The sequence below is a fragment of the Lactuca virosa genome, chromosome 3 (genome assembly GCF_052849685.1).
Source record: "Lactuca virosa cultivar CGN04683 chromosome 3, Lactuca_virosa_CGN04683_v6, whole genome shotgun sequence".
NCBI classification, from domain to species: Eukaryota; Viridiplantae; Streptophyta; class Magnoliopsida; order Asterales; family Asteraceae; genus Lactuca; species Lactuca virosa.
This window is the reverse complement of record NC_136428.1, coordinates 105,314,468-105,335,787: the sequence shown is the minus strand read 5'-3', so window position 1 is coordinate 105,335,787 and position 21,320 is coordinate 105,314,468. Positions and strand designations below refer to the sequence as shown.

General features: G+C 32.5%; 1 protein-coding gene across 1 annotated transcript; it reads right to left on the bottom strand.

The window, feature by feature from the left end:
• Positions 1-17,368: 17,368 nt before the first annotated feature.
• LOC145166338 (small multi-drug export protein) lies at positions 17,369-21,011 on the bottom strand. The gene is made up of 2 exons (XM_079085291.1): positions 20,341-21,011; positions 17,369-18,004 (listed from the first exon to the last, which is right to left on the bottom strand). The coding sequence occupies exons 1-2, from the start codon at positions 20,907-20,909 to the stop codon at positions 17,578-17,580; spliced, it is 996 nt and encodes a 331-aa protein (XP_078941417.1). The 5' UTR covers positions 20,910-21,011; the 3' UTR covers positions 17,369-17,577.
• Positions 21,012-21,320: the final 309 nt, after the last annotated feature.

Genomic DNA, 21,320 nt, shown 5'->3' with positions numbered 1-21,320 from the left:
AATGTTGTAGTGCTCAAAACCCATCAGTGGTATCAGAGCCTAGGGCTGTTTGTTAATGAATTTGATGCTTAATTGATCGAAAATTGCTTAAAAATCGAATTTTTTTTGGTTCTGACTGCTTGACTCGCCGAGTCACTTGGTGAACTCGCCGAGTCCAGGCCTGGACTCGACGAGTCAAAGGGTCTGGCAGCGTTTTTTGGCGATTTTCTTGCTGTTTTGGCTTGGGATACTTACCATAAACGTTTTTAATTAGTAAAATCCGATTTTTATTGATTTTGAGTGAATATCCTTGCCAAAATAGTAGATAATTTCCAATTAATCAAATATTTGTTGCCTTATAAGACAATGTTTAATTATTTTAGTTATTTGGTGAATTATCTTGCAAGTAATTGGACTATGTCAAAATTAGATAACCAAATTAATTGTTAATTGCCTTATTTGAATTGTTGATCTAGAATGTTCTTGATAAAGTTTGGAAAAGTTTCAATTTTTCACCCTTTAGGTTTTATAGTTTAAATTTGAACCTTAAAAGTTTTAGTTTTGAAATTTAAATAAGTTAAACCCTAATGTTTTGAAATGTTTCAAAACTTGCCCTCAAGTTCTGGAATTTAAATTTTTGATTAAAAGTTTAATTTTTAAAATTTTAAATTCTAAAACCCTAGTTTTGAAAAGGTTCAAATTACACCCTTATGGTTTTATTAAGAAAATTAAAGGTATAACTAAAAGAAAGTTAATAAATCCATTTTGATATGGTTTATATTTAATTTAAATTAAAAGTGTAATTTATAAAATTAAACCACCTAGTATTTTAAAAGTGTAAAATACACCCTATACTACATATAACATTAAAAGTCTAATATTATATATGTATAACTTAAACTGCTAGTCTTACCGTTAGTAGGCCTCATTCACGAAGCCGGTCTATAAGGGGTGTTTAAGGAAATTGCCTATAAAATGGCGATTGAATGAGTATCCACTCTTACCCACCGCACTCTTGACTAGTGGAGGGTCGTTAGCCGAACGGGTAGGATAGGGTAAACCCCTCTCCTTATTAAAAGTATAATGAATAAAGTAACTAAATGTTTTTACTAAATTCCCAAATCTTAGTTACTTTAGGAAAAAGTGAAATCGATGCAATTCCATGGAATTACACTTTGTACCCTTGTCGAGACAATTAGTGGAGCGTGTGTGGTTAACTGGCACACTAAGTTGGGTTTGGCATTGGTAGCGAAGGATGACTCGATGTTTATCATAGATCGATGGAGCGTGTGTGGTTAACCGGCATGTCGATTAGGTGATTGTAACATTGAGGGCACCACGTAAATTCGCATGGTTATTCACACCTTATTTGTGATCCTCGGCATCCCAGTCACAAATGAAGGGCATAATCGAGATTAAACATGACATTGAAAAGTTCAATAAATCTCAAAAGATCTAGGAGTTTCAATTCATTTAAAACTTAACCTTCTTTTCGTTTTTCATGGTGAAAATTGGTAAATCGTCATTTACCTACCTTCAAATGTTCTGCGAGTTGGATTACGGCATCCCTCTTCCAATTTGTAGGATATTGTGTTGGGTCCTAGCCTTAATATCTCATTTGGGTGTTTTATTAAGGACTTAATCAATTAAACTTGAATTTTCTCCCGTTTCATAGATGTCAAAGTCTAACAACTATGGTCTTCCTAAATCCGTTGGAAAAAAGTTTTCCATGTGAAGATGATGTTCCACGATTGTATTGTGGAAATGGAAATCATGCTTCATTTCCTCCACCTCCTCCAATAATTCTCCCTGACCCACGTGTTCGAAGACTTGAAAAGTTCAAGGTCATTCAAGCCCTATTGGCAAAAGACATGAAAATGGAAAGTCTATATGTGCTCATGTCTTAGATAAAAGATTACATATTGATAGATTGGGATTGTTAGGTGTCGATGTTTAAAGTAAGTTGGCTGTTGACTTGGTTCTTAAGTCACTTCCAGAATCATATGGTAAGAGAGTACTATATGATGGACCGCGACATGACCCTTATTGATTTGACTTATTTGCTTATAGCTGCTAAATCAGAAATGATTTGGCGCACCGGTCAGCAAATTTGTCTGGTAAATCAATATCCCAACCTTCTATGGGCAATGACAACATTGGAAGTACAGAAACGTTTTCTCTACGCAAGAGAAAATCTGAGTCTGAGATAGTCCCGTGTACCATTCCATAAGAATCCATGTGTTTCTACTGCCAAAAGAATGGGCATTGGTTACGAAGCTGCCCTGACTACCTGAGAGATCTAAGAGAAGGGAGAGCCAAGATGTATGACTCTGCATCAGGTAAAATCCACTATCTAACTCTATTAAGTTCCTTTTTTTATTCTTGATACATGATGTGATAAGATTACATTTGGTGTTTTGTAGAGTCGAAGAAAAAGGAAGCTTAAAAGGAAAGAAGTGAGCTAAATTTGATCATGAAGAAGTGGATCTTGATCGCATGATTCAAAGATTGGATTATTTTAGCTACTACTTTAGAGTTAGGATAGATTGCTAAATAATATTTGCATAGTTTTTTATTTGTAATCGCGTTGTAAGGAAAATATTTTTCCGCAATAAAATAAATTTTGATTTATCTTATTTATGTTTCCTTGCGATGGATTTTATGAAAAATTGGTGTTTGAATGGTTCTATTGTTAGCAATATTGTGAATGGATTTGATTCTTAGTTATGTTATTTGTGGAAATGTCATAAATTTACCAAATGAGGAAAGTTTCTCATCACCCAAGTTTCAATTGGACAGAAACTTGGAATCATGCAACTGGTATTGTGTGATGAATGAAAACCTTCGTATTTGGGAAATTGAAACTAATTCTTTGTTCACATAAGTATGTGAGTCAAGTGAAGGACTAGGAGATCTGGTACACAATGTTGTGTACTGATCAAGTCCACCACAAAGAACGATAAGTTTATTCGTCATGATTTACTAAAAGTCTAGTAAACGTAATTATGCTTACAAGATTAAGTGTAATTCTGAATCATTGAAAAGTTTCAATGAATAGCAGAACGAATAAGAAGAATCAATTAAGCAGAGAGATAAAAGTTTCTCTAATCTAAGAAGAAGAGAGAGTACTTTTGTATCGTGTTTTATGATCGTCTTGGTTATTGTAGGAACCATATTACAATTCATCCTCTAAGGATACCTTAGTGCACTAGTTTGGCTAAGAAGAGGAATGGTGAATTGTAGAAATGGTTAAGTCAATAAGATGTATCGTACTTCGTTCCAATATCAAGTCTTAGAGTCATACTCCAAGACTGTGAATTGAGTGACATAATCTTAAGTAGGAATGTTCTACATTTGCACATTTTGGTAAGTTGTGATGTCTTGGATAAGACAAAGACCAGCTAATACCAAATTGTGTGTAGGTTTGTCTTGATAAAGACATACACTGACTCTTGAATATTTGTTTTGTCAAGAAATGTTTCTCGACAAGAGAATCTTATATGTCAAGAGGTCAGTGGGAGTCTAAAGATCTTGGAAAGTTTCAAGAACAAATCAAGAAGTAAACCTCTTAAACACTAGCACACGACTTGATGATTGTAACCTATCGTGTTGACAAATTTTTATTTATGTGCCAATCCAGTTGAGTGATTATGCATATGAGTTCTACGAGTTCTCAATTGAATGCATAAGGGCAAACACCTTGATCAACGAAAGTACATTGACTAGCATAGGTGAGCTGCTAAATAACTTGGAAGCAATGGTGGGACCCTTGATGGCAAGAAATTAAGAATGAACAAGTTCTGTCCATAAGAGGTTGAATTTGTCACAAACATTATCTTACGATTATGCTTATGACAAATTTGCATGGATAGGAACACATGCACCATAAAATCTAAGTGTCATAAGGTTTCTCTCCTTCATGAAAATGATTGTGAGGAAACGCTTTCACTAAGAGAGATTTTAAGGAGATAGCGATTATGTAAATTGCATTCTCAAATTCGATTATGATTACGACATCCCTTTTCATAGTTCGAATTGTGAGATTTGGCAATTAGTTTGAACAATCGAGAATTATTGCTATAAGTTCTGGAATTGTTTAGACACACATGTGAGCTGTCTAAAGTAGGGTGTATGAGCTTGAGATGCTTAGATAAAGGCTTATCGAAGCACATTGTATTGGAAATATGAACTTTGGAAAGTCAATAAGTATTGTCTTTTAGAAGTCCAACTGTTTTCTAAATACGTGTCAAAGCTAGTGGGAGCATAAATGTTATGCTGGTATAGATATAATCATCATGCTAGTGGGAGCATGATTATTATTGCAAGTTAGCAATATTAATTATAGAAAACTAAAGTTTCACTTTGCAAAATTGCATAGGTTGAAAAGTTGTTTTGCTATAATTAAGGGAGAGAATATTATACTTCTTTTCAAATCTAAAGGTTTAGATCGAGAAATTTTAAATCAAATTTAGTCAAAAAGATATATGAATGTTATGTTGAAAGGATTCAACGTAAGAGAATTCTATATATGGAAATAATTGTTGCGTTCTCACACTCGATTATGATTACGGCATCCCTCTTCACAGTTCGAATCGTGAGAACATGGCAAATAGAAATATTATGGCAAAGACTGGTAAAGTATCATGTCGTTGTAATATTCGACCGTTCTAAAATTTTCCAAATGCCTAGGGCATTAAGAGGGAAAGAGGACTAGAATCAGATTTGACTGAATTAGTTAAACAATTGTCAAGGATAATCTAAGGTTCGCCAAGGATTAGTCGCTTGTGAACAGTTGGAAGTATAGTAATGGAAGGACCATATTGACATTATTATTATTAGATACGATTCTATTAATAATGAGTTGTCATATGGCAAATATGGAAATGTTTCCTTATTGGGAGTTGGACGTTAAGGATCTATGTCTAGATTAGAAACTTTTATGCAAGAAGGATGTTCAAAGGAATGTACTTTGAATGTGAGACTTCGTATCTATGGAATTGTCTTGCAACAATCTCCAATAGAGGACTTTGTAATTTCATTAGCAATAGTCTTTGTGACTTTGGTGCTATGACATTACAAAAGGACCGTTGCATAAAGTGTTAGAATCTAACATATTTTATAAGTGGCAAGAATTTGGTATTCTTACACTTGTGGTAAGGATTGGGAATTGTAAAATGAGTGTGATTGAAAATGTTATTCAATTATACTATTTCACAGAGCAAGGACCATAAGTAAACATAGTGTGCATGCTAAGAGCATGGGACAATTATCGTTATAATTCAGGTAAGAAGTTGATTACCCGAAACAACAAATAATGAGTAATCAATATGGTGATTAAATAAAAGTGTTTTACTTATACTCAAAAGTTTGGAGCCATATAAGATTAGTATTATTCTTGTGTTCCAATTTGCATGTTTTGACTTCCTAAATAATTGAGTTATTTGAGAATAATCGAATTATTTGAACGTTCCACAGTCGCTCATACTTTGGGAGTAAGTATGAAAGAAGATTGTCATGAATTGGTGTGTAGATTGTCTAAAGTGTAGACATAGCAAAAGTTTGCTACAACGTTCATGAGTGCTTACGAATATGATTTGAGCATTGGATTAAACTCACGCTCACTTGGATCGCTTCATGGATTTTATCACGAGTGATTGGAGAGATGATAATATCTTATATTCTTGAAACCGAGATGTGTGAGTTGTATCTTGTGAGTCTGTTACACATTGATAATATGTAAACGCACCAGTAACTTGGTGTTATAAAACGTATTGTTGTGGGTAATTCGGTGAGTGAGTACAAGCGAGCATTGATTCGATGTTTATCCGTTCCTTTTACCCAATGTAGGATAAAAGCGATATATGTGGGCCCCTCGATGATTTAGTGATGACAAAGGAAAGTGCTCGGCCGGGCCAAGACTGATTTGATTTGTTCAATTAGTCAGTCGTCATAAATCGGAAATCGGGAAACAACACATACACTGATAGAATGATTTCTATCCATGTCTCACGTCTATACGGTATCTAGAATGGAGGAATATATGATCCCTTATCTAAAGGACGTGTATCTGATAAGATCAGAGTTGACAGCGGCTTTTGAAAGGTACGATTGCGGATCAGGATCTGAAGTCATACGCAGAATAATTATTAGACTTATCCAAGTGGGCGACTGTTGGATTAGTGTCTAAGTCCATAACTATTTTGGTATGTACTTGACCCGATGGTGCATGGTCCTTTTGGGTTGCCTTCACCAAAGCAACTTGATAGGATGAATTATGGAGAGAGAGGATTAATTATGATTTATTAATATATTAAAGGAGAAATCATATTGTTTAATTAATATTGGTCAATAATTAATTTTGTGGCTAAAAGAGATTAATTAAACTTAAGGGACTAGAACTGTCAATTGTGTGATAGTTGAATATTGGGCTATTGGACTCCTTATTAGAGGAGTGGACGAATTCTATGGGGAAACCCATTAGAAATCGTCCAAGGCCTCTAAAGGAGGAGTCCATGGGTTGCTTAGGGCCTAAACAGTCAAATTAGGGTTTCCTTATTAGATAACCCTAATAGCCTCACTATTTAAGCACCCCTAGGGCACCAAAAACGTGGCTAATTGTTACCTTAGGGTTTCTAGATGTTTTTGAGTGCCTCTCCTCTTCTCCTTCTTCATCCTCTTGCTCTTGGTGTTTGTGAGCCATTAGAGGAGTGACATTTGTGACTCTAAGCTTTTAGAAGCCAATTACAAGAAGGAATTGAGATTGTTATTGCTACATAACAATCAAGGTAATATCTAAACCCTAATTCATATGTTATTTGATAATCACATGCTAGATCTAGGGTTTATGGCTTTGGATGATTATTGCATGTTCATTAGACAAACTAGATCCAAAGCTTTAGGGTTTGCATGTACACCATAGGAATGTTGTAGTGCTCAAAACCCATCAATGATAACCCCTTAGGGAATAATAAATAAGAAAACGGAGATGGATAATTGGGTTAATTATCTGTTTGATGATTAAACACATTAACTATATTATTGTGTGTTAAAAACCCTTTGTACTCACCAGGTTTCCCAGCCTGACCCACTCAGCTTCTTTGTATCACAGGAAGCAATACAAAGTTACATGTATGATGAGAGATTCAAGGAGATATAGATCGTTAGATTATTGAGACATTGCAAGTCTCCGTTTATGCTTATGTTTCTGTATTGACAATAACATCCCGGGTTTTATAAATAAAACACATTTCTACAAAAATGTTTTAAGAATATTATTATCATATTTTTGGGGATTAATTACGCATAAATAATCTTTTTAAAGAATACTCTGATTTAATAAGCATAAACAAATCGGTCTTTTCTGGACGTAAAAATGGGGATGTGACATATAATATCTGACACTAAAAACATTTCTTGTTTATTTGGTTGTTCTTAATTATGCATTGTAAAATCTAGGTTTATGTCATAACAAGTGGTATCATAATCATACCTTGAACTTTCAAGCATTTGTTCAAGGAACGATCATGATATGATGATTTTCTATATAATCGATTCTAGATTCGATAATTTTGGTGAGTTTCTCAAAATCTTGGAATCATATTCTACTATTCATCATATTTTTATTGATCCGAACCAATTTTAGTCCTTAAAAAGCCTAATTTTTTTTAATCTGATTGGTTTTAATGGATTAAGGCCCATTGAAAACAAAATTGAGACCTAAATCCATTATTGATCATGTTTCTCATCTAAATCCATTCATGATTTCATCGTATCGTAAATCTTCTTATTAAAATTAGATCTTTGAGCCCTAAATCCATTCTTCAAAAGCTAACCGGTTTGTCAAATGTGCGATTGAATTGAATTTGTTAAAGATTTTGTTGATATGATTATCAAAAGATTAGAGTTTTTTTTTTGGATTTTGATTGAAAGCCCTTTATGAAGTTGTTATGAATTGTTTGTCGTAAATTTGTTTATCGAAACTTCAAAGAGAATGATTTTGTTTACTTGCATCCAAAAACAAAGTCAGTCCTATTATCTTTCATGTGTATTCCAGTGATTTGAATCTGAAATGATCCTAATCTCAGTTGCATACAGTATTGGTTTTATGAATGATACGTAATTCAAATTATAATAAGGTGACTTTCTATCAAAGATATGGCATTCTAAATTATTCATGGCATTTTGAAATATAATGGTCCTTCATGTGATGGTCCTGAAAATCAAAGTCCATTCAGGTGGGCCCCATTGAAAGAATGTTTCGCATTTGAGTTTCGAGTAATTTCAGATTTTGTCCTACTTCGGATTCATGTGGTGCTTATATATCAACAAATATAAAGAAAGTTACATGGAAATTCAGATATATAAAGGCGTCATATTCATGTTCAAGTTCATTTGTGTGCACCCTGCACACAGCTAAAATGCATAAATTTTCTCATTAAACCAATGTACTTTCGCCTAGATGTCTTAGGTCCTTTGTTTAGCAACATGTACTAACCTTTACAGACAAATAACATATCCAGAATGTATTAAGGACTTTATTTTTCCCTCACTTAATCCATTAAGTCCAATTAAAACAAGTCTAAATGCTTACTTTTTACCCAAAATTCCATCTAGAGGGGTAATGGACCCTTCTTGCCACACTTTCTAAAGTATACAATACGGTATATAATGGGAAGTCAACACATGTAAGTCTACGACACAATTTTGTGAGACAACTAATTGGAGTGGTACCACTAAAGTTGTCTATGTCAAGACAAATAGAAACTTGGCAGATCCGCTTACCAAACCTCTGAAAAGAGATTTAGTTACATCTACCACAAGAGTCATGGGTCTAAAACTACAATAAAATCGTTTTGTGATGGAAACCCAAATTGAAATTAGTGCTCCTAATTCTCAAGTTTAAAGGGTAACAACGAACTCACCAATAATAAAAGGTATTATCATTAATGATAGATCCATGTGAGGTAGGATAGTACATCGTTGCCTAGAACGAGGTTGAGTTAAGGCTCTTTACAAATTTTGGAGACATCTAAGCAATGAAGATGTTTTAAAACTTTGCTTATATGATCCAGAGGAGGTACCGCCTCAAGAGAAGATTGGTGATTTATCTTCTAAAGGGTCATGAAAAGGATTTTAGCGCATGTCCATATTTGCGCTCGGAGAGAACGCAAAGATAGCAGTTGATGTGTGGGGGTAAACAGGAAGCTCACAAGGTTCTTGGTTTAAACCTATAAGGATACCATAGAATCGGTCTCTTTTTATTTGTCCACATAAAACAAGGGTTTAATCTTTGTGACATCATCTATTTGAGTGAAAGGAAACTTTCCAACTTGGTGTCGGGGGATAGGGGTGGGAAATTATACTGGGAAATACAAGTTGGATAGTTTCCCATTATTCCACATTGGTGAGGGAATAAACATTTAGTGGGTTTATAATGTTTTTCTCTTGAGGCCTTCAACGGATTTAAGTGGATTAAAAAATGAGTCAAGCCCACGTGCGCACCTAGCCAATACCACAATATACCAGAATAAATCTTATACATTTTAATTAGATCACTAACATTTTATATTCATTATGGTTTTCTATAAATATCAACTCTTTTAAAGATAGACTTGATTGATTTATTCACGAGCATGTGATTAAAAGATACACTAGATGGATGTATTCACGAGCATGTGATTATTGTTGGTTTATTATATTGGATACCAATTGTACCTGATGATATTAAGTCGATACAAAATCAAAATTACCCATTGAATGATGCAATTCAAGACATGTATTAGAGATACACACTTGCTTCATGTTTTGGGGCTAGGAAGACTCAAGACAAAAAGATAAATGACATTGTGATAGTGAAATACCTTGTATATAACAAGTAAGGTCTTCCGATACCTAACCAAACATATAACATAGATATAGTCAAGTTTAACATAAAACCGAATTATATGATCTACCATAATTCACATAAGTCATTTTTATGTTGTTATGTAGTTAAGTCGTATAATTTTGTTATAAAGAAATCTACAAAAATATATAAATATATAAATATAAATATAAATATAAATCCTTATATTTTGGCTCCCTTGACACAAAAGTCACCCCTGGGTTTTTTTTTTTTTTTTTGCAATTTAACCATTGAAACCAGTAAACATTTGCAAAACAACCATTGTAACCGGTCAGTGTCGGTTTTAAGGGTTAAATTGCAAAATAATAATAATAATAATAAATAATTGATGACTTTTTCATTAATAAAATTAAAGCTTAAGGACTTTTCTGAGGATTTTCTTTTTATATATACTAAATTTATTTGAAGAAAACTTATATTTATTTATTAAAAAACTCAAAATAAAGATATTTTTTATTAAAAATCACAATAATGATAATTTATATATCATTTTTGGAATTTTTTTTATTATTTTTAATAAATGTCATTGCTACAATCATAAACATATCATCTATATCGTATATAACTTAAGAGGACTTTGTTGATTTTTCGCAAAAAAAATGTATTTCTAGGCCAAATGTTACTTCATTGTTGAATTTTTTAGTCTTGGATGTAAAATGTTTATCACTAAACTACAACTTACTGAAAATCCTTTCACAATCGAACGACAAATCAGAAAATAAAGGATTATCATAGGTTGTTATTCCTAAATAGAGCTTCATTATACACACTATGGCCTAGAAACACATTTCTTACGATAAATCAACGAAAGTTTGTTTTGTATTCATTAATGCCTCATATTTGTTAATTTTTTTCATTTTAACCTTTTATCAAGTTTTGGACCCTCTTAGACGGTCACCATTTCCATAAAAGCCCTCATACTTACACATCACCACCACCACCCCCCGCCACCAACAACACCATTTTCACCACAAAACATCAGTAGCCCCCGTCAGCACCATCTCCGGCCCAGGCCTTACCACAACGCGATATCTGATCGATCGTGATTTTTGATCGAGCACGGCGTGGTGTGCAAATCCATCGTGATTTCTAATCTGGTAGACCACAACGTAGCCAAGGCCTTGTCACGGCGTGGTGGTCTGTTGAGTTGACTTTGACCGTTGACTTTTTGACCAGAATGACTTTTGGTCAATTTGATAGTTTTAGAAAGTAGACTAAGACTTAACCTTTTGTTTAAATTATGTGGTGAGTAGTACCAGCTTCCCGATCTTGTGAGTTGTGGTGTAGCCTACTTTAATTAGCGAAATGAGTTTTCTCACTATATTGTGTAAAATGCTACACCGTCTTTGTGAGTCTTGCATGTATGTTGGGTGGGGCTCATTATGTATGTTGAGCTAGGTCTGTTGGGCCAGGCCGGTTATGCGTGTTGGGTGGAGCCCGTTATGTATGTTGGGCGGGGACAGTTATATATATTGGGTGAGGGATGTTGTATCTTGGGGAACTCACTAAGCTTCCCGCTTACTGTTTAAAGTTTATTTGTTTCATGTACCTCTGGTAGCAAGGGGAAAGAGCCAGCTTGATTGTACAACATCCACCAATGGTTTCCGCACTTTATGATTTTGGGGATTTACTCTAATGTTTTATGGAAACTATAAACTCATGTCTTGGATTATTTGACTTATGACTTTTTGAAATGGTTTCTAGTATTTTAAAAATGAAACTTTCTCCTAGTATTTTTGGGATGTTACATGTAGTAATCACAAAAAATCCCGAAAATGATATATAATTTATCATTATTGTGTTTTTTAATAAAAAAAATACGAGTTTTTTTTAGTGTAAGGGATGTAGATGATATCTTTATTTTGTGTTTTTTTAATAAATAAATATAAGTTTTCTTCAAATAAATTTAGTATATATAAAAAAGAAAATCTCTAGAAGAATCCTTAAACTTTAACCTTATTAATGAAAAACTCATTCATGATTTTTTTTTTTCTTTTTGCAGATTAACCTTTAAACCCGGTACCAAGTACAAGAGCTGTTTTGCAAGTGTTTACCAGTTTTAATGGTTAAATTAAAATTAAATCATGGATGATTTTTTTTGTCAATGGAGTCAAAATATAAGGATTTTTTTTATAGATTTCCCTTTTGTTATATGTTGAACTCACCCACATAGATAGAGATGTTTTTTATTCGTAGAATAATTTAGGAATTTTTTTAAAGGAGTGGAAATTAAAAGAGTTTGAACCAGTGAAGTTTGTTGATAGGGTCTTGGTTGATAGAAAATGAAATAGAATTCATGAGCTAAATCGAGATAGACTAATGGAGAAGTATCAAAGCGTTTGTAGCCCCAACGGTATCAGGTTTGGTGAAAGGTGTCCCTTAGCAATAGATTGAGGGGTTCAAGTCCTATTAGAACGAAAGATATAGTTTATGAGTGGAATAGAATATGTGCATGTTTGCCGACCTGGCAATGGGGCGGGTTTGGAGTGAATCGACTTTGATCCAAACCCGTTTAACAAATTTTAAAACCGACCCAAACCCGCTCCATAACCTGCAGTGTTTAAATAATCAAACACATACCATTATCCACCGAATCAACAAATATCCAAACATGCACCGTAACCCGTTGGTTTTTTTAATAATCAAACACAAATGTTTATTTAGAAAACGCATTACGTACTCGAGGACTTTCAATTAGAATTAAAATCACTATTGTAGTAACTTCTGATTGATTTTTGAATGTCGAATGAGGTGATAGAGAATAACTATTGCCAACTTTCTTCTGTTTGATAGATGACTTTATTGATTTAGAAATGAAAATACTGATTGTTTAATGAAATATTAATGAAATGATACCATAATTCTTGGTAAAAGACTCAAAGTCTAGAAGTGGACTTCTCGAGTTCTATGTAAAAATAGTTTGATATTTGGCTTTTGTCTCATTGGACTTTCGATTAGAATTAAAATTAAACTTTAGACATGATAAAATATAAAAGTATAATTCTAAACTTTATACGGGGCGGGATATAAACGAAACGGATCGTTGATGATCCATACGTGACCTTTTTAATAAAAAAGTTAGCAGATACGGGTCGTTAACGGGTAAACGAATAAAAAATTATGCTCCAAACTCATATAATTCTTAAGCGCTTGGACCGGATTAGGGTCAAAACCCACTTCATTGTCAAACCCTGGAGAGGTGATAGACTTCATTTGAGAAGCTTGAAAATGTTCGTATTGTTTTTTATGCGTTTTAGGATAAAAGCTCGAAACCTATAGATTTAAGGACTTTGTAAGTTCCATTAATATTATTCAATTGCATACTTATTTACAACCAAAACACGAGATTGAAATGGAATCAAACTCTCATGTAATTGTTGAATCACATACCCCGTTACATTATTTTTTTACATTAATGCAACATAGTTTAACTGTTGAATGTATAAACTTATTATCTTTAACAGATTTGGTAAAAGTTATGTTTGCTAATAACATCAATATTTATATGATAAAAATACTTTTTATTGAATCAATCAAAACTTAGAATCATATTTTACGATTATAAATTATAAAATTGGATAGATTTCCTTTGGTTTCTAAAAATATAAACATTCTTACAATTACATTTTCTGTCAAACTTATATGTTCTATCAAAAACAGAAATATGAAACATAAAATAAACATATATTATAATTATTCAATTCTTATCTTTTACAAAATTTTCTAAATATCAAGTATTTAAGTCAATTGATGTCACGTCTTGTGGGTTCTCATATTTAATGTTGAAGGGTATTAAAATTAGCCAAGTACACTCAAGCTCCAATTAAAAATAAAAAAAATATGTCATCATATCCACAACTTCTAGAAACGTTTCCTATCACTTTTGAGGGCACTCGTATTTAAAAGTAATAGAAACAGCCTTGTTAATTAATTCTATTTAATAAAATTAAGTTTTTATAAAGCTCGCATCACAAACTTACCATAAATTTTTAAATATAATCATAAATTTGGTCGGGTAAGAGATATTTCAGAAAAGCCAAGATCAAATCATAAGTATACTCTATCAAGCATAGAATATTACAATTACCAAAAAAAGAATAAATAAATAAATAAAAACTGAAAAAAACAAAAAACGAAAAACAAAACCATTATAACAAATCTATAAATATAATAATAGAAATTGACAAATTCTACCCTTATAAAATCACTTAGTAAGTTAAATGTAAATAAAGGTATGCATTATCTTGTATAGTTTTAATTATAACTAGTAAAGAACCCACGACTATGCCGCTTTTGGGGTAATATGGAAAAAATCGGCAAACTTTAAAAGATATGTGCTGAAATTGTAAATCACCATAAATAGGGAAGAAAGTCGACAACTCCTAAAATTAGATGTCAAAAGTGTACAACGAAAAAAAAGGGACACTGGCGGAGAAAATCCAAAATGTTGTGGCAATAATATTAAAGTTGTTATCGTTGGGAAAATATGTTGGCAAAATTTTAAAGGAGGTTTTTTTGTGTTTTTTATGTCAAAATGTAAAACTTTTGACTACAAGGACAAAAAGTGTCAAATTCATTAAAGAATTGTGGCAAAAACACCAAAATGTAATACCTTTGAATATAAGGACTAAAAGTGTCAAAGTCATTAAAGATTTGTGGCAAAAACCTTAAGGCACAAAAACTTAATCAAAAGGCAAAAATGTAAAAATTTTGACTTTAGGGACTAAAAGTGTCAAGTTCAGCAAACTTTTGTGGCAAATTTTTAAAGCCTAAAAGAATACTATTCCTAAGCTCTTTTGGATTTAATATATATATTTTGTGGCAAAAACCTTAAGGCACAAAAACTTAATCAAAAGGCAAAAATGTAAAATTTTTGACTTTAGGGACTAAAAGTGTCAAGTTCAGCAAACTTTTATGGCAAAATCCTAAAACCTAAAAGAATACTATTCCTAAGCTCCTTTGGATTATATATATATATATATATATATATATATATATATATATATATATATATATATATATATATATATATATCATGAATGTAAATAAATGTTATTGACTTTTGTGGCTTCATGAACTTATATAAAAGGATCCAATAAAGCATTTTCAAATCTTTTTCACTAAAAATTAAATAAACAAAACGATGTATATCATTATAATAAAGTTTATTCATAACTTTATTTGTGGTCCTACAAAAATTAAAAAGTTAAACTAATAAACTTAATATTATTTAAATTGTGAACAAGTTCTATGCCGTGGCTTCTAAATATAAAATCACATTGGAAAAAAAAAATCGGATGAAAAACGTCACGATAGTTTCTTTGACTGAAAGAAAAAGCTAATTTAATTTAAAATGTTTTCCATAAGCTTCTATCATGAATACTCATAATATGCATTAAAACTTTAGAAGGTTTATAATAAAAATTATCAAAAAAAAATAAAAAATAAATAAATAAATAACCATACATAGTATTGTGCTTTTTCACAAAATACTTTCAACAAAAGATGATTAAATAGTTTTACAGTCATCTATAACTTAAAAGAATACCAAAATACATTTTTAACCTGAATAAAAAAAAAAAAAAAAAAAAAAAAAAAAGTCGTGTACTTTTAAACTTTGAGCAGATAAGTATTATAAAATAGTTTCAAAAGATGAATAATAATTAACTAGAAAAAAACACATAGTATTATGTATCTTTTATAGAAAAACCTTATCATATAAAACAACATAAACAACAAATCTTATGAATCCCATTAGAATGGTATAGAAAGAGACATAGCAAAATGACAAAAAATCCTTAAGGTAAATGTAGGGATTTACTTTTTTTTTTTTCGTAAGTCAGGTTTATTAAAGCCGGAAGTTTGTATTTTTTTTTTTTTTCAGTTCTATCTTTTCGTCTATTTTCTGTTTGACATAAACGTTTGATTTTACTCTTTTTTTTTCTCTAGTTCATTACAGCACTTGAGTCTGTCTAATAGAAATATTCAGTTTTACCGAGTAAACCTGCAAAAATAGTAAAATTGAAAAAAAAAATAATAAAAACAAAAAAGTTTCAAACATCCAACTTTAACGAATTAGAAATACACAAAAAATAAATCCTCACATATCTGTTAAAATTGAAGGTTTTTATGTAATTTAACCAAAAATAAATATCGATAGTCATACGTCCATATGGGAAAAATAACTTCGTTCAAGAATGATATCCAACAAATACAAAAACAATTGCATGTCTTTATCATATAAAACTAACTTCTTAAAACTTATCCACAATCTATATGCAAGAATACATGAGGTGTTTTTATGACAAGACCTTAAGCTATTAACTGAAATTTATGATTTCTTCACAAAACAAAATAATCATAAATGTATGATAAATTTTATTTGTTTTAGAAAATATCATAAATTCATAATCAACTGTCATTTCTTTTCACAAAAATATTATTAAACTATTTTTATTTATGAATGTGTGTATCTATGAAGAGGAGTTGGAACTCATAGTTAGATGACTGTAAAAGTGGTTTGATTGTATTTCTACAGAAAAGGTAGGAACCGTACACGTGTCAATCAAGATGGCCACAGTCTACATTATACAATCAATCTCCCTTTACGTGTTCCAAATGACAAGCATATAAATACAGCGTACACTACACCACATCTGTAATAATCGTGTGACCCACCACCAGGGCCGTTGATTAGACTCGATCCCCCACGTGGCGTCCGATTATCGGTTCTTCTCAACGTCTCCAAGACTTGTCCTGTTTTTAAGGGGGAGGGTGGGTCCCGATCTGCTGTTGATAGGACCATTGATGTTTATTTTACGTCCCTTCACCCAGATACCGACACGTGGAATGCGGGACCTAGCGCCCACGTGCGGACCACGCTGGGTTGTCAGAACAGACACTAGAAGAACATCTTGCGTTGCTCTTCAAAACCTGCCACATGTGTTAGTTGAGTAAGTTTCACTTTATACCCCTTTACTATCATAAATGTTATATTTCTCATCCTTTTTCTTTTTTTGCTAAAACTAAATCTTTTGCTAAAACTAAATCTTAAAAAGTTATAATTATTATTTGTGTAGAAGTATTTGATAAAAAATAATTATAATTATAATTATTTTAAAAAATAAAATCTAAAAATTAAAAATTTCTGAACACCAATTTTATTATATTTCATTTTAAAAAATCAACCTAAAAGGTCTAAGAAAAACTCAAAAAATTCATCCCATAAAAAATAATTAAATAAATAAAAGTGTAGAAAATAACAAAAGTTCTGACAATCTGGCTATTCTTATAAACCGAAAATTTTCATCCAAGATTCAATATTTATGTTTTCTTCGACAACTCTCCTTAAGATATAGATCATAAAAGAACGTTATATTTTTCGATAAAATTGAATCATATGATAGTTTGTATATATAAAGACTATTAACAAAAAAGAAAAAAAAACATAATGACGCCGATAAATCAAACTCTACATAACGAAAATAAAAACATAAAAATACCAATAGCTCAACTCGATATAACATGGCCCATTTAATCACGTCATCTATATCGCTTCAAGTACGCATAACTTTAAATTTCCAAAGTTATGCATCAATCGATTGTATAATAATAATAACAATTTACAAAAATGTAAAACCAAAATCAAAGAATCAAATTAGCATATATCAAATTATTCATCAACAATCTCAAAATCAACATGATGAAGAAGACGAAGATCCGAGACGGCGTTTCAAAACACGAAGAACACTCCACATGAATCCGGATGCAATGAACATGAAGATACAAGCAACAATGGCATACTTGAGGCCAATGTTGACCAACATGTTGACCAAAAGACTAGCCAAAACAACCCCACAAAAGTTTGCAGAAATGGCAGACCAAAAAGGGATATCAAGGATGGAAGCTATGATGGCTCCAGTCCATGCACCAGTGCCTGGAAATGGCACTGCTACAAACAGCATTAGACCTAGCCATTGGAACTCTTCAACGGGTCCCGCTTTTTGTTTTGCTTTTTTGAATAAAAGGTCTAGGAATTGAGCTGCTGGTTTACTGGTTCCAGCTAGGAATGTTGCTAGTGGTTTTAAGTAGAGTATGATCAAAGGCACAGGTACCATGTTCCTGAGAGGTTAAAATCATAGGTGTTAAATGTCAATTGTCATCAACAAAAATTTTTGTATCTTTCATTGTTGTAAACAAAATTCAAGCTAATAACATCTTTATGTGTAGAATGAGGATAATGTTTAGTGTGTTGGGTTTTAAATGTTTGTAAATGTTGTTGGTTTTGATGGTTTGTTAGTTTCCTATATCTGCTTTTTTTAATATGTCACAAGCATGTACGGAAAGAAACAACAGAGGCTTCTATGTTGAAGAAGAAGACTATGTTAAAGTACCAAAAAGGACAAGCAAAGGTAGTAGTAGCAACTAGCAAGTCACCCCCCAAACAAAAAGGTCCCACTTGATATGCACTTTACTCCTAATTATGAAGATTTAATCAAGGGAAGAAATGGCAGGAAAGGAGCAAGACAATAAAAAGAAATGAAGTGTGTCAAAAAGAGCTAGGAGACAAAAGAAGTAGTGAAATAGCAAGATGGTTTTACGATGCAAGTAATTCTTTTTATTTTTGTTGAATACTCTATTAAATGTCTTTATTAACTATGTGTCTATGTAAATTGTCAATGTAGGTAATTCTTTTTAATGTCGTTACGTATGATAGTTTTAATATAATGGTAGAAACAATTAGACAATTAGGCCTGGGTATGAAACCACCTAGCATGTATGATGTATGAGCTAAGAGTTCCTTTGCTTAATAATATCATTCAACAAAAGAAAGAATGGGCTCACAAAGGTAGTTCAATTATGTCGGATGTATCAGTTGTTCAAAAAGATATCATAAACTTTTTCGTTAACTCTCCAAAGGGTTATGTGTTCGTTAAATCCATGGATGTTTAAGAAAAACTTGTTGTTCGGTTTTCTTGATGAAATGGTCAAGGAAGTTGGAAAGAGAAGGTTGTACAAGTTATCATGGAAAACGCATAAGTTTACATTAAAGCGAGTAAAGAATAGATATTAAGTAACTTCACATTTTAAAATTTACATGATGTTAATTATAAATTTCACCTTGTTGTCTACTTTGTAGGGGAATTATTGGAAGCTAAAAGGCCACACCTCTATTGCAAATCAATGAAACTTGCACAACGTGCCACTATTTAAAGGTGTTGATTCGACATATTATGTTGATGACGATTGACAATGATATTGGAGGCTATTAGTTTCACATTTTCTGCTTATTTTAGATGATCGGCATATCGTGCATTCATAAAATGTGCTTTATAAGTGTCTTTATGAAAAAAGATGCACCTCCCGCATTGTGCATCGACCCCTGGGACCCTTAGTGCATCGTGCTTTTTAAAACCAATATCTATATACAGTTGTGGCATACCATTACTTAGTCTCTATACTCTACTTATTCTAGTGGCAACAACAAGGATATATACTTTATGAACTCCTACCCTTGAATATGGTACCCCACCTTGTAAGTAAGTTGTGGGCACGATTTAGGCACATGGGCACCATCATCAGGAAATACATCCTAAAAGGCACTAAACACGTATTGATCCAAAAATAATATTTCTTCCGACATGACTAAAGGCTTCACTTGGAAAGTATACTAATCTCCATTCCCAAATTGTCAATAAGAAGAACCAAATAGATAAGTATCAAGTACATGCCTACACTATGGCACTATGGTTTGAAGCTAACGATTATAGATATAGCATTGGGCTTCAACCAATGATGATACCACAACCAATCCCTCATGAAATCAATGGTAGAAAACATCCTAATCAAGGACTAGTCAGGATTTTTACAACAGTGGTCTTGTCGCTTTACTTCGGACTAGGGGGCTTAATGGTGGAACCAACAACAGGTTAAGGAACTTAAATGTCTTTTAAGACAGCAGGATACTCCTTTTTGGGTATAGACACATGTACCTTTATCTACCCATACTTCCAATTTTCCTATATGACAAAAAGAATTAGGTGAAAGGTCGTCATTTCTTCCTATAAATCCCCAATCCTCATTTAGTTTTGATCAAAAAAGTTACAACTTTATCTCTAATTTCAGGAAGCAAGATTGATTGTTACGCCACTTTAAACAAGAAACACGTATAAACAACCAAAACATTAAAAACCCAGAAGATATATGAGCAGAATTGACAGCAAACCAATGAAATGACAATCAAATCTTCATTCTTCCTTGAAATCCCTAATAACAATTTGTTTGGGACAAAAAATCATTACTTATAACTCACTTTTGATGCAAGATTGATACCCTCACCAATTTAACTAAACCCCTAAACAAATACATTCGTATTCGTTAAAGAAACAAGTAGTCATGAATAATATAAACAGATTAACAGTAAATTGATGAAAACAATGTTAGGGAAGTGGACTAACCCAAGAACAGATAAAGCAGTGAGAAGAACAGGCTTGAGTTGTAACCAATACCCAACAGGAATAGCACCACGGAGCTCGATCACTGGGAGTGTAGCCAAAGCAAACACCACAGCTTCATCGGGCCAACCCGACCCTCTCAAGAAATTAGCGAACTTCAATCCGAAGCTCGAAGCTTTAATGGACTGCACAGCCGCATGTGCTTCTTGCGCTTTAGCATCCGCAGGAGAAAATGCATATAAAGCTACCGAAAAAGATGCCCACAACAATGCCCAAAATAAGAATTTCACTGGGGAGTCTTCAACCACCGGTAAATCGTCGTCTTTTTCAAGTTTTTCGAGAAACACGTTTGTTGTTGAAGACGACGTTGAAGATTTTGTTGCTGTGCAACAAGGGTTTAGGCGAAAATTGAGACGAGACGAGGTTTTATAGGTTAGATATGGTTTTGAAATGGAATTGATTTGATTGTTTTCGATGAATAATAGGGTTGTTTGAAGTTTTGAGGGTCTGAAACCTGATTTTTTGTGGGAGATTGTCAAGATTGTTGAAGGATGCGGGAGATAAGAAGCCATTGATGGTAGAGAGTGAGCTTGTGCGAGAGAAACAAGGGTTTTAAACGCAACAGCTCAAAGGGTTTGGTGTTCGGTTTATAGAGAACATCAATTCTTTTAAAAATAATTTAATAGTGATATGCTTTTTCATAACAATTTAACAAAAACAACCCAAGAACAAGTGACATTATTAAATTATATGAAGTAATGTTACAAAGAATTATGGGTGATGAAATCAAGGTTCGACTCGTATCTTTTGTTATTATAAAGAAGTATCAAAAACGAATCTGAAATCGTTTTTAAGTAATATACTTATATTCAAATACAAGTTAATGGTTAGGAGTATTGCTCCTACAAATACATATGATTGGATTTGTTACATATGTAGCTAGTAGCTACTACTTGGATCATTGGCTACTTATGTCATTGATA

Excerpts from the sequence above, each read along its gene's own strand:
- LOC145166338 (XM_079085291.1), bottom strand. The coding sequence starts at position 20,909 with ATGGCTTCTTATCTCCCGCATCCTTCAACAATCTTGACAATCTCCCAC. Across the intron at positions 18,005-20,340 it reads ACTGCTTTATCTGTTCTTGG|GAACATGGTACCTGTGCCTT; the intron begins GTTAGTCCACTT and ends TTAACCTCTCAG.